The sequence below is a fragment of the Penicillium pulvis genome (assembly GCF_028828015.1).
Source record: "Penicillium pulvis strain IBT 33274 chromosome Unknown contig_1_segment0_segment0, whole genome shotgun sequence".
Classification (NCBI taxonomy): domain Eukaryota; kingdom Fungi; phylum Ascomycota; class Eurotiomycetes; order Eurotiales; family Aspergillaceae; genus Penicillium; species Penicillium pulvis.
Genome location: NW_026643074.1, coordinates 3,204,805 through 3,217,927, shown reverse-complemented (window position 1 = coordinate 3,217,927; position 13,123 = coordinate 3,204,805). Strand labels below are relative to the sequence as shown.

At 50.3% G+C, this 13,123-nt stretch overlaps 8 protein-coding genes across 8 annotated transcripts; 4 read left to right on the top strand and 4 right to left on the bottom strand.

Moving 5' to 3' along the window:
* Window positions 1-175: 175 nt before the first annotated feature.
* N7503_004164 (U6 snRNA-associated Sm-like protein LSm8) lies at window positions 176-548 on the bottom strand (the record flags this gene model as incomplete). Its single annotated transcript, XM_057063711.1, has 2 exons — window positions 176-447; window positions 524-548. The coding sequence occupies 2 exons, from the start codon at window positions 546-548 to the stop codon at window positions 176-178; spliced, it is 297 nt and encodes a 98-aa protein (XP_056924626.1).
* An 855-nt stretch (window positions 549-1,403) lies between these two features.
* Window positions 1,404-2,782, bottom strand: N7503_004163 (putative proline-rich, actin-associated protein Vrp1; the record flags this gene model as incomplete). Its single annotated transcript, XM_057063710.1, has 2 exons — window positions 1,404-2,573; window positions 2,666-2,782. The coding sequence occupies 2 exons, from the start codon at window positions 2,780-2,782 to the stop codon at window positions 1,404-1,406; spliced, it is 1,287 nt and encodes a 428-aa protein (XP_056924625.1).
* A 233-nt stretch (window positions 2,783-3,015) lies between these two features.
* On the top strand, window positions 3,016-4,269 carry N7503_004162 (uncharacterized protein; the record flags this gene model as incomplete). Its single annotated transcript, XM_057063709.1, has 1 exon — window positions 3,016-4,269. One exon carries the CDS (start codon window positions 3,016-3,018, stop codon window positions 4,267-4,269), a length of 1,254 nt encoding a protein of 417 aa, XP_056924624.1.
* Window positions 4,270-4,452: 183 nt separating this feature from the next.
* On the bottom strand, window positions 4,453-5,251 carry N7503_004161 (60S ribosomal protein uL1; the record flags this gene model as incomplete). The annotated part of the gene is made up of 3 exons (XM_057063708.1): window positions 4,453-4,909; window positions 4,994-5,171; window positions 5,233-5,251. The coding sequence occupies 3 exons, from the start codon at window positions 5,249-5,251 to the stop codon at window positions 4,453-4,455; spliced, it is 654 nt and encodes a 217-aa protein (XP_056924623.1).
* A 289-nt stretch (window positions 5,252-5,540) lies between these two features.
* Window positions 5,541-6,296, bottom strand: N7503_004160 (GNAT family N-acetyltransferase; the record flags this gene model as incomplete). The annotated part of the gene is made up of 1 exon (XM_057063707.1): window positions 5,541-6,296. The coding sequence occupies one exon, from the start codon at window positions 6,294-6,296 to the stop codon at window positions 5,541-5,543; it is 756 nt and encodes a 251-aa protein (XP_056924622.1).
* A 1,323-nt stretch (window positions 6,297-7,619) lies between these two features.
* Window positions 7,620-7,938, top strand: N7503_004159 (uncharacterized protein; the record flags this gene model as incomplete). The annotated part of the gene is made up of 2 exons (XM_057063706.1): window positions 7,620-7,816; window positions 7,887-7,938. The coding sequence occupies 2 exons, from the start codon at window positions 7,620-7,622 to the stop codon at window positions 7,936-7,938; spliced, it is 249 nt and encodes an 82-aa protein (XP_056924621.1).
* Window positions 7,939-8,609: 671 nt separating this feature from the next.
* Window positions 8,610-9,371, top strand: arfA (putative ADP-ribosylation factor; the record flags this gene model as incomplete). The annotated part of the gene is made up of 4 exons (XM_057063705.1): window positions 8,610-8,757; window positions 8,854-9,098; window positions 9,151-9,216; window positions 9,279-9,371. 4 exons carry the CDS (start codon window positions 8,610-8,612, stop codon window positions 9,369-9,371), a joined length of 552 nt encoding a protein of 183 aa, XP_056924620.1.
* Window positions 9,372-10,228: 857 nt separating this feature from the next.
* N7503_004157 (DUF3405 domain-containing protein) lies at window positions 10,229-12,652 on the top strand (the record flags this gene model as incomplete). Its single annotated transcript, XM_057063704.1, has 1 exon — window positions 10,229-12,652. The coding sequence occupies one exon, from the start codon at window positions 10,229-10,231 to the stop codon at window positions 12,650-12,652; it is 2,424 nt and encodes an 807-aa protein (XP_056924619.1).
* Between the last annotated feature and the right edge of the window lie 471 nt (window positions 12,653-13,123).

The following is a 13,123-nucleotide window of genomic DNA, read 5'->3' as shown; positions in this document are numbered from 1 at the left end:
TCGACTACAGCCACATGCGCATTTGTTCATGCTTACAGTATAGGCAAGTCAGGATAGTTGAGACTAATATTTATTAGTGACATCTGCTGAAGTCAAGTCTCTGATTGTATGCAAAATTCCATAGCCACCAACGCCCGGTATGTAAAGTTAAAAATCAATGATCATCGTGATCCATTCATGCATTTTTCGTGTCCCGAATCACCTCGCCCTTCACTTTAGTCCAGTCAATATCGGCATCAATCTTCTCGTCCACTTCACCACATGCTACCACATTATCGCCTCGAATCAAATAGAGGCCGTGCTCGATTTGTGATGAGGGCTCATCATCCTCGGGGGTGCGAATAATGCGCTCGACGGTATCAGTGAGAACGAGGTTCGTAAGTTGATCAGTGGAGAGGAGATTTCCAAGTAGTGTTCGACCATCCACAGTCAGGATGAGGACTTTCTCTAAAGGAGGAACAGTATATTAGCACGAAGATCAGGTTGCAGACAGCTTCGGGGACAGCTTTGACGGGTTGCTTACTATTGATGTAGGGTTGGAGAGACATGGTGGATTTAGGATGTGATATGATCAGCCGGCAGCAGGTAATGCTACGCCTTGCCGATGTCGTGGGGTAATTGGAGCTTTTCGCCGCAAGATGGTGTTCGCGAAGCTAAGCTTTGGTCGAGGCTTCAAGGCGAGTGCGCAACTTGGTATCGCGGGTCCTCTTCAATTTTTCGGAAACGAAGTAAAGCTGAAGGTCTTGAGCGCTAATTGAGGCCACACAGAATTGAAGAAAGCAGTCGCAGAAGTTGCTAATCGAGAGGCAGTCGTCGTGAGATGAACGAGCAACCTTTGAACATTTGCATTGTTTGTATGTGGTCACGTGATACACAGCTTTGTGCTCTATGAACGGTAAGCTTCACTCGTATACTAAGTCTTCGGCTTTAATGATGTCAGTGTACGAATCCGAAGGATTCAAACTCTTATCTTATATTTGTGAGATGTGTATCTGAATTGTCTTTATACGCGTGAAAGTTGTATAGATATTTAGTAGCCATATCCATAGCCAGGATGATCACATAGTACATACTTAGCCCGGATATTAATTCTCCATTGAAATAGAGTGACATATAGGTAATTTAGACCTTATAATATTATGGTCTTGCATTAGTAAAACCAGCTGATCAATTGGCACAAAGTAACCCAATTTATTGGAGTGAAAAATCAATAATTGGTCATTTCATATCAAGCTCCACCGGAGCCGCCCACCTAAGCAATAAGTCACTTGAGCCTTTCAAGATCACATGTGTAGGGTACAAATTTGTGGAGGTAAAAAGTGAAGAAAGTGTTATATAATAGCATTTACTACTGTGCATATCTATCGCCCGCAATGTCCCATGCACTCAGATCAATCCGTATTTCACTTAAGATGGTACGGCACGCTGCTAATTTTTCCGGCACGATACTTAACAGGAAGGGTCTTGGTGAACCTTCGAGGAGCCGGAAGCATCGCATCACCGGGGAACTTGAAGCGAGGATCCACGATGTTAATGTGGCCATTGGTAGATGGAGTCTGGGCTGGTGCATGGGATGAGCCGCCATTGGTGAGAGTATAAGCACTGGGATTCATTGGTGCGGGGGATGGGACAGGCGATGGACGGAATGGTGATGGCGATGGCTCACTAGGGGGCGGGGGAGGAGCGCTTGGAGGAGAAACTGGTGGAGGTGGAGGGGGAGCTGCTGGGGCTGAAGCTGGTGGTGCCGGTGGTGGGTGTCCCAGAGCACTGCGGGCGGCCTGGGCGGCGATTGATGGAGGTGCTCCAGGTGGAGGAGGAGGAGCAAATGACCGCCCAGGAGCAGCGGGAGGGGGAGGCGGAGCTCGTGTTGTTGTTGGAGGCGGAGGAGGTGGTGCCGCTGGGCTAGCTGCAGGGGGAGGTGGAGGGGGTGCAGATGGTTTTCTAGACACCGGAGGTGGTGGTGCCCGGCCTACACCAGGAGGTGGCGGAGGAGCACGTGGAGGAGGGATCTCGGGAGCACTTGCTGAAGAGATAGTAGAGGATGGCCTGGCACCAGGTCGAGGGGGGACTTTCTTCAAGCTTGCGACTAAAGGGTTTATAGGTGGCGCAGGTGACGACTCTGTAGATGGAGGTGGTGGTGGTCGTGCACCAGGCAGCCTAGGAGCTCCTGGAGGTTTCGGAGGTGCTGCAGCAGGCGCCGGGCGGGACGCTTCAGAGTCAGATAAATATGGAGAGTCTGACCGGTTGGCACCCGTGTTGACACCGCCGCGACTGCGCAGCTTGGGCATCCCGCCCGCAAAGAGACCACCTAATTGTGGCGCTGCAGCACTGGCCGCTGCATCCGAGCCAGATACTCCTTCACTGTTGCTTCGTAATCTATTGGCGGCCGGTCCAGACGGGACCGGGGGTGCAAGTCCTGTGGGAGGGGGTCTTATGCCTGGAACTGGAGGTGCAGCTCCCATGGGCGGCGCAGCTGAGCCGCCTCCAGTATTTCCAATAATAGGCGCTGATCGGTCATTGGTGGTGGCTTTCTTCAATCGAGTGCCTTTGTGAATATCAGATAGTAGAGCGCCCTATTCACAACGTTAGTTGACTGCTTTTCCGATGACTGGACTGGTATCTAAATTATGGTAGATCTAAGTCATGTCAGGATCAGTGTACGTACTCTGCCTTTTACTTCGCCTTTCGATGGCCTGGTCGGTAAAGCTGCAGGAGGTGGTGGGGGAGGGCCACCAAGTCCTCCAGGCGGCGGCGGCGGAGGGGGTGGAGGGGGAGGAGGCATGTCAAAAAAGAGTGTTAGACTTGACAAGAGGAGTCAATGTTATGCGGCATGGGACTCTTAATCGCTTTTCAAGAGGGGGAAAGAGGTTGCCTTGACCTTGACCAGAAGGTGTTGTAAGGCAGAAGTAGACGTCAGAGCGCTGGGGCGCCGCCTCCGCCTTGAGAGCCTCTCCTAAAAATCCGCAGCTCGGTCCACGTCCGCCCAATTTATCCCAACGCCCAATTCAACTCACCATGAAAAGAGTAGCCTTGAGAGCCCAACGCGGCTCAAGGTCACAAGGCCCTGTCTGCCAGTTCTGTCAATTTTCTTCCGCGACACCGCAACGCCTTCCCTTCCCTCGGCTTCCTACAACGACCCAAAGCCGATCTTCGAACAATATCCCTGCGCTACAGTTGCGAAGAGCAAATGCTCGATCTCCATTGTCCTACCCACTTCTAAACTCGCGTAGCTTTGCATCGGAGTCCGCCAATTTCGGGTCAGCCATCAAACAAATTGAACAGGATGCCTCGGCTTTGCAACATTCAGACCAAGTCCCCTCCAACGAAGCCGTGGTGGGACTACTTGAGAAATGCCGGAAGATCGCCGAATCCTTAGTATCGCAAGAACACGACAATTCCGAAGGTTCCGCGCATGATGAAGGAAATGCGACTTCATCGCTACTTGATATGGAGGAGAAAAGCACCAAGCCCACACAGCAAGCCAAGTCGACACTCAATCTGAATCCCCGACTGGCCGACAAGATCTCCAGTATCATAACCGATCTCCTGAAGGATGAGAAAGTCTTCATTACCCCGGAAGCCCTGGAAAGCTACACCAAAACACAGACCCTCTTGGAGCGAGCAGAGCACTTTCCCGAGATCTTCCACATGTACGCCAACAAACCAGTTCCGGAGGAAGGCAGCTCACCAGTCAAGTTCCTCAAGGCGAAACCCAAGAGCATTAACAGTGCTGTCCCCGCTGAGCTGGCCAATATGGCGTTGGACGTGGCTATTGCGCAAAAGAACCTCTCCCTGGTCCTGGCTATCATTGATAACACCTTCTGCGCACCTGCTTTCCCCCGTGCGAAGGTCTTCAAGAAGGCCAGTGTTCCGTTGATTGGATTGGCTGCGGCTCCTGCTGCATGCTATGCCCTTGCTACATGGGCAGCCACTTTCCAGAATACCATGGATCCTAGCACCGCGACTGGTATTGCCTTTGCTGCTTCCTTGGCTTATGTTGGTGGTACATCGTCTCTCGGAATTATGGCTATCACCACAGCCAATGATCAGATGGAGCGTGTGGTTTGGTTGTCTGGCATTCCTTTGAGACAGCGATGGCTGCGGGAAGAAGAGCGTGCGGCCATGGATAGAGTTGCCGTTGCTTGGGGTTTTAAGGACCCGTACATGCGTGGCGAGGAGGTTGGTGAAGAGTGGGAGAGTCTTCGCGAGTTCATTGGCATGCGCGGTATGGTTTTAGATAAGACAGAGTTGATGGCAGGCATGCAATAAGAGTTCAATATACATGTACTATAGTGTCCAATCAGTTTATACACACAAGACATTTCTACATCTACAGTATCTTTGAAAATATTGAGACCAAGTCGTGAGCTTCATTTTATTTTTCGGGTCTAAACTAAGACACCCTCACTTCTCGGACGCATCCAGATCTCAGCACAGTGAAGTGATGAGAATCTAGTAGATGCGCTTGGGGGGAGACATGGAAGCCTTGATGACAAGACTTCCAACGTTCTGCCAGCCCTTCTTGAGGAGGGAGACAAGGTAGTTGATGGACAACATGAGGTTACCAACGAGCTCCTCGGTGCCCATGCCAACGTTGCCGACGGCAACACCGAGACACAGAACCTTCTTAAGCTGGAACTTGATGGTGGACTTGACGTCGTTGACCTTGTTGGCCATGTCCTCGTTGTGGGAGATGGGGGTGGGGAACTTGCCGGCCTTGGACAGACCGGGACCGAGCAGACGGGGAATCTGCTTGATCAGAGCCTCGGAAGCAAGGAAGGCATCGTACTTGCGAGCAAGCTTCTTGATGAGCTTCTTGTTCTTGTTGAGCTTCTTCAAGTCGTCGGTGGACATAGCATCAATACCGTGGTGCTTAGCACGGTCGAGATCGTGCTGGTCACCGATGATACTGTAATCCGTCAGTCATTGTTCAAAGTTTTTTTCTTACACCGGCCTTCGTGGGGATGTAGGCTCGACGCAGGCGGGAACGCACCAGATGGCCATGTTGGGACGGGGAACAACGGGCAGCTTGATGGTACCAGAGAAACGCTTGTCACGCTGGGGGTCGTAGTTCTTCAGGCCGATCTGAAGCTCAACGGTCTCGAGGAAGTTACGCTTCTTCTCGTTGAGCGAGTAGTCGAGCAGAGACTGGACATTCTCGCGCACTCCGGCTGAGAGGGTGTTAGAGATGTTCAATGTCAATGTGAAGATGTGTTAGAGACCAAGACATACCGACTGTGATCTTGGACATGATGGCGACAGTCTTCCAAAAGAATACTTAAGGTGTGGCTCAGCGCAAGTGTCTTGAGAGAGAAGAAAAAGGTTACCGCAAATTTCTCCGCTTGTGGGCACGAGGAGGCGCTAGACTTTATTGGGACTAGCCTTGCCCTCAAACGAGGCTGATGACTCAGCGGTCTTCGTAAATCACGTGCTTGACCAGCACAGCGAATAAGAGTCAGCCTGGAGATACAGTACAACCTTATGAACTATGACATTTTCTTATTGCACTAAAGATAATCATGTAGGCGAAAGCAAGTAAATCATGTCAGATCAATCTCCATCACCAGTGAAACCACGTGATTTGTCTCTCCGCGCCTATTTTCCAGCGGAAGCGCCTTGTCACACACCTCAAACCCCAACTTTTCATACAGTCCCTGCGCAGCACCATTATCTGGTTCAACCTGAATTGTTATGCTCGCCTTGGATACCTCACGAGCACGAGCATCTTCTCGGACAGTCTGGATCAGAGTTTCAAGCAACCGAGAAGCATGCCTCTTTCGCCGTTCATCGGGCAACACAAACATCGCAACAACCAAGTAAGCAATGTCCTCTTTTTTAGTATTTCCATCCAGAGCAGACTGAGGAATATCATATTTTCGATCCCTGATAAATACATCCCATGGCTTGGTGAGTGTCCCTCCATCAGCGTCTGGCTTGTACAGGACTGGGCCTAGCAGTGTGACAATGCCGACCCAGTCTTTTCTGAGTAGCCGTTGGAGCGATGTATCTGAGTCTCCGAGCTCTGTAGGTATCGCAGTATCGATGTGGATATATTGTTTGTCAGAATCGGCGACTGAGACGAATGTCTGGCCCGCCGGGTTCTGAAGCCGAGATCGCCATATCGCAGGGGAAAACTGGGACTCTATCTCATATGTTGAGCTGAACGATCTCGGGTCAACTTGAAGACCGTGCAGTCGAAGGTTCTTGTACCTCTCCACTATCTCGTCCAGGCTCTGTTGCGACTGAAAGGTCTTGGGGATGAGGAGGGCCTCCCCTATAGTGTGTGGGGCCGTCATAGTGAAGCAGGATGTAAATTTCAAAGCTGAACTCCTCCAGCGTCAAAGGTCCATAATAGGGACTTAATCCCTCTCTAGTTTATACACGACCTCAATTTACTTGTTGGAGAAGTATAAAAGATATGCATGTGCAATTCTACTCCTGTGTAAGTCCGTGTGACTCACTGCGCCCGCGGCTGGTACCCCAAGTTCTTATCAATGCTGAAGTCTGTAATGAGGCTAGTCTTGAAAAGGAACAAAAAGCGCATTGACCAAATTAATAAAAAACAGCAGAGGTACAGAGAATTGAAGGTTCAAAAAAAAAAACAAGTTGGAAAAGTACTCTCAAATATAACGTTCCTGGATACTGTATTCGTGGATCCAGTCCTAAGGCCCTAAATATATCTCCATCCAAAGTCCCTAGTTCCCAACTGGCAGTCACTACCTGGGCATAGCGTCTATTATCATTCAGAGCACATTTATATAGGCGACAATAGGTTGCTATTTGTTGTCTAAATCATACTCGAATATGAAGCATAGTAATAAAAGCCGAGGTCAAGAACACTCGCCTCAACCCTCTTGTAGAAACGACCCACGCTTTGCCTAATTTGGTCAAGCGCACCTGTCAGGTCTGATTGGTTGCTGTCAAGTATGTGAAAGGCGCGACCATGCCACCTGTCACGAGGCTGCCCAGGTGTATCAATGGGTAAGATATCAGGCCGCTGTATATGGTAAGATTCAGCTGTGGTCAGCTTGAACCGAAGCGATGCGTACGTGGTCAAAGAAGATAGGTGGCATCCATGGCGTAGGCAGACAAGATACTTTGAAGTTGATCACGAGTAGGGATGACTCAACAGAAAGACCTCGGTTTTGAAAGGAGGATATTGTGTCATAGTGCATTTTTTTTAGGAACCTTGGAAGCGGGTAGCGGAAAGAACACATGTAAATGTACCTCGAAATGATCCCGCCTGTTACGGGTTTCCTAAGGTTAAGGCCGGTCACAACTTTATTTATCCATGGATGGTGTCACAAGCGGCTCTAATTAACCTATAGCTCGGCAGCTGTGAGCGCCAAATTTATATCTCAATTGTTAGCCGATTCGGAAGCAATAGATGGAGCAATTAAGTGTTCTCTCGGCCGTTCTTGTACATAGTGGTTTTGGAGCTTAGATTTCTCTTTCCAAACAGCATCGAAGAAGACCTCAGTCCCCTGAACGTTCTTTGTTCAATGTTTATTTTAGGTTATCTGGTCATGTTCGCAGTATTCTCAATGCGCCTAGTATGACTTACAGGTAAATATACTTATGTTCCGACGAATGACGAATAAAAATGATTATTTTATGCCATGAACCTCTGGAAGTTTACGTATCGGCCTAATTCCGCAGCCCTGGAGGTCTTCACTGCACGGGCCCATACCATTGATGGCGTTGAAATAGATCAGATCCATCGCCCATCTCTACCTGGTCCAGAGCGGAGCCCCAGTGGGGACTTGGCACGGTTGAAGGGGGTTGAGTCCATTGCCGTGCTATCGCCCAATGTGCGGTAAGCGAGGTTCAGGGTCAATTGACGCTGGTAGAAAGGTTTTGCTTGTGAAAATGCAATTTCAAAATAGAACAGACTATACAGATCTGCAGAAGTATAGCAAACGAGCCGCGATGTCATGACGCGGCAGTGGGCTCTGCCCCAGTGGACGGCGTTTCCCAGAAATCCAGGTGTGCAAGGCACGAGACTGGGGCGCGGCGATAAGTCATCAACCTATCAGCGGGGCTTTGATCTGGGTCCCTTGGTTCTGGGGCCCCTTTCGCCTCCGACGGTATTTTCAGTACGTACGACACCGTGTCCTTTCTTTTCGTGCGTTAGAGATATCAAGCCACACTGTTGGTTCTAGATTTCTAGGTAACATTGAATTTATAGAAACCTCAACCAAGGTTTTAGTCTATAGTGATCAGATCATAATTCGAGGACCTGTCTGGTATTTCCTGAATCTTGGGTGACCGAGACTACGCCCACCGCCGCCGTTCAGCGTATTTTCGTAATCCCAAACAAAAAAACACCAACTCCCTCTCCTTCCCTCTTCTTTCTCTCCCGGAGTCACTTTGTCTTCTTCATCTGTTTCCCCTTTAATCCACTTTACGAAACCCCATCCATACCTTTCTACCGGTAAGCACTGCCTTGTCGATCACCCCTTCCGCATTGCTTTCGCCAAACCCACACCCCTGAGATTCCCAATCCGTCCACAACACGTTTCCCTATCCGCACCCATCTTCCCCCTCCTTACAACTCTTCCTCCGACAACATCCACTAATTCCACTCAAGGTTTCGAGGTACCGCCAATATGGGTCTCACTGTTTCTAAGCTGTTCGATCGACTATGGGGGAAGAAGGAGATGCGTATTCTGATGGTCGGTCTTGACGCTGCCGGAAAGACCACCATCCTGTACAAGCTGAAGCTCGGTGAAATCGTCACTACCATCCCCACCATCGGTCAGTTCGCCCCGGTCCATCTATCCGACTCGTCGCAAAATTGATATGCCGGAAACTCGCAAAACGCAAAACAGGGAGGTGCTGACTAGGCTCCAGGCTTCAACGTTGAGACCGTCGAATACAAGAACATTCAGTTCACCGTGTGGGATGTCGGTGGTCAGGACAAGATTCGTCCTCTGTGGCGCCACTACTACCAGAACACCCAGGGTATTATCTTCGTGGTGGATAGCAACGATCGCGACCGTGTTGTCGAGGCCCGTGAGGAGTTGCAGCGCATGTTGAACGAGGATGAGCTTCGCGATGCTCTGCTGCTTGTTTTCGCCAACAAGCAAGATTTGCCTGTAGGGACATGAACCTGATATTATTTCGACCTGATTACTGATTGCGATCTAGAACGCCATGAGCCCCGCTGAGATCACACAGCAGCTTGGTCTCCAGAGCTTGACCCGCCGCGCTTGGGTATGCCCCCTGTCCAGTTCTATACCAAATACCATCCCGAACTTATTGCTGACGATTCCTAGTTCATTCAATCCACCTGCGCCACCACCGGTGACGGTCTCTACGAGGGTCTTGAGTGGCTCGCCGACACTCTCCGGAAAACCAACCGCGATTAAGCGGGTATAATACCAAGGGGAAGTAGTGTGTGTGTGTGTGTGTATGTAGCAGGGCAAGAGAAATACCACGGGAAATCTGCAAATGATGGATGATGACTATGGAGTTCTTTCGCGAGGCCATGGGAACAATGAATGAACCTTCAATTAGAAGGACGATTCAACCGGTTGTGTGTTCCCTCCACTCTATTTCTCTTCGCTATGCTATTAGCCTCATTTGTTCTTTTTTTTTTTTATTCCTGGCGCCACGTCAAAATTGCTGTTCCTTTACGTTTCTTTCTATTGTAAACAATCCTGGAATTGGGTATCAGTAAAGAAAAAAAAAGTGATATAGCAAAGAATGATATGATATAATCTATGATCTATGATCTATGATCAAGCAGTGCACGGAGTACAAAGGAGTTTGTTCTCCAAATTTAGCACCTAATGCGTAATCGCTCATTTCCCAGTTCAGAAGGCTTGGCAGCGCCGAGACTTACGTTTGTGGCCATCTTCCGCAGTTGACGTTCGTATTTGTTCCTTTCACCCCTCGTACCTGGCTTTGTACCTGGCTATTGTTTAATTTCCTTACTTTTTTTTTACTCGGTTAAATTTCTCAGACTTATAGTCTGGGCGTTATTAGTCTCTTTAGTCTAGGTGGTCCTGTGGCCCGCGCCCGATTGCCTGGCCGACGATCTCGAACCCCAAACACCAAACGAACATCGTCATCGCGTGCTAGACCTGGACCCCCTTTTTCAACAACTTGCACATACCAATTCCTTTCTAAATATTCTTCTGGAGATTCAATCTGTGCTTAGACCATCTTGGTCTTGGGTTCTCTCTATCTTTTTTGGTTTCAGGTTAATGCTTTGCCCGCCACTATGACCGTCCAGGCGAGGAGATCCTCCGCGGCCTACAACAAACCGTCACCATACAGAGCACACGACACCGACATCGAAAAACAACATCTTAGCGCTCGCCCCCAACTGCACCATTTCAATCGCAGCGATGACTCTGAGTCCGAGTCCGACACCGACAAAGGCCCTGGTCACTCCTCAACTTCTTACCCACCCGCAAGCGGCGGGAGTCTCCGACACGGCCACCCAGCTGTGGGCTTTCGTGTCCCCCAACGGATTATGCGATGGCTCTGCTTAACGCTTTTTGTATCGCTTGTCATATTTATTCTCACTCTCTTCCGATTCACCATTTCCTCCTCCGTGTCAAAAGTCGCGGTTGAGCTACCCAAGGTCGTCTCGCCCAAACCGCCCACTTGGGAGGGGTTCCCGTTCCTCAATCGCTACAATGGTGGAATTACAAACCTGGTCTCTCGCCAAGATAATGTACCCGAGTATCCTGGCAGCGGTATGGAGGGAATGCCCGACCCCATGGAAGAGAAAGTGGAAGACAAGCAACTCAACAAGCGGGACATGACGCCCTCCATGTCCAGCTCGGTTTTTAACCCATATCCGGAATATGCCTCATCGGAATACATCAAGAAATATGGTGAGAAACGCGAGTGCTTCCTGGATAAGGATCGTACGGTCAGAGTTCCACCTCTGCAGAGCTACGCTGGAGTTCCCAAGGGTTTCCCGGAGCCGGTGATGGGCTCGAACGCCATGCTTGGTATCCGCGACGATGTGTGCTTTGATCGATTTGGACGTTTGGGACCGTACGGACTTGGATATGGGGCCAAGAGGGGAGGCATTGGCGCCGGTCTGGAGGGCCACCGCGATGGTGCGGAGCGGGTTTGGGAAGACATTCCCCCAGTAGACTTCCGACAGGTGAATTGGGCCGATGCGCAACAGCAGTGTCGCGCAGCAAATCGCCATCGTTTCAACGAGCTGCCCGAGCCGCGTTTGAACCGATTCGTCTCCATGCCCGTGGGAAATCCTGGTGTGACCGTGCAGGAGTCGGAGGATACTTACAAATCGAAGCCCAAGGTCGGTTCCGATCGTCTACCGAGAACCGCTGTGGTCATCCGGACCTGGCACGACTTCAATTACACCCCAGAGGATATCATGTACATGCGATCCGTGATCTCGGAGCTCTCTTTGATGTCTGGTGGCGAGTACACCATTCACTTCCTCATCCATGTCAAAAACAACGACCTCCAGATCTGGTCTGATGATGAAACCTACCAGCGCGTGCTTCACGATGCGCTACCGGAGGAATTCCGAGGAATGGGAACCCTTTGGTCAGAGGCGCAGATGGCTTTGATGTACCCTGCTCTGGAGGAAACTTTCATGCGTGGTCTGCCCATCCACGGCGTCTACCGCAGTACCTACATGCCCCTGCAGTACTTCGCCTTCCAGCACCCGGAATACGACTACTTCTGGAATTGGGAGATGGATGCTCGTTACACTGGTCACTGGTACCATCTCTTCGACAAGGTTGGCGACTGGGCGAGAGCGCAGCCTCGAAAGGGTCTCTGGGAGCGCAACTCTCGCTTTTACGTTCCGTCAGTTCACGGCTCGTGGGATGACTTCCGCCAGATGGTTCGCGTACAGACTGAAAGTGGCACGAACAGTCCTAATAACATGTGGTCCGTGGTTAAGCCCGATGGAACCGAAAAGGATCGTGATATGAACGGATTACATCAGCAGGGTGACAAGTTTGTCTGGGGTCCGGTACGCCCCTCCGAGCCAGATATCTTCGAGGTGGAAGGTGAAGGCATCCCACCCACAACCATGGAAAAAGATCAGTATCAATGGGGTGTGGGCGAAGATGCGGATTTGGTTGTCTTCAACCCACTGTACGACCCCGAAGGCACGACTTGGCTTCTTCGTGATGACGTGACCGGTTACAACAAGGAGAATGGCATGCCTCCCCGCCGAACTGCAATCATCACCGCCTCCCGTCTGTCTCGCAAGCTCCTCACAACTATGCACAAGGAAACCGCTCTTCGCCATCACAGCATGTTCTCGGAGATGTGGCCTGCGACCACAGCGCTGCACCACGGCTTCAAGGCTGTCTATGTACCTCACGCTGTCTACATCGACCGCCGCTGGCCGACAAAGTACCTCGAGACTGTCTTCAACGCCGGCCGCAACGGTGCCTCGGGTGGTGCTCGTACCTCTGTCTTTGGAGACAGGGAACACAATTTCAAGGGTACAACCTGGTTCTACTCCGCCGGATTCTCTCCTAACCTCTGGCGCCGCTGGCTCGGCATGCGTATTGACAATGACGGCGGTGAGCAACAGGAATTAGCTGGTGAAGGCCGCATGTGTCTTCCTCCCATGCTTTTACATCCCGTCAAGGATGTACAGATGGTGATTGACGATGGCGAACATGCAGAGGATCGGTGAACGACCCAGTCGGCTCATCTTTTTCATCTACCCTGACAAACTTGGATGTCGGGGGTCTTTCTTGTTGCTTTCCTACATATACCCACGTAGACCTTCGTCTTGTTTTTTGTCTTTCATATCTACGATCTGCCTAGTGCATTGGATAGCTGATGATCAGCTGGCAGGGTTGCATATTCTTCCTGTATAATGTCTTGGTCCCAGCGTTATACTGTTCTCACTCTCCTTGGTATTTGCTGTTTGGCAAAGGCGTTTATTGATGTGGTGGTCTGGTTGGACAGGCCGTGGCTCATGATACATTTGATGTCCTGTTTTGCTTTTTTTTCTCTTCCGGGTTCTTCTTTATTACCAACCTAGATGTTGTCAGCAGACCTGGAAGATTCGGTACATATTATTGTTGAGACTCATGTCTTGTATAGCTCTAGTTCCCTCTGGGAGTCACGAAGGAATCAAATACTATAATGTGATCTTATT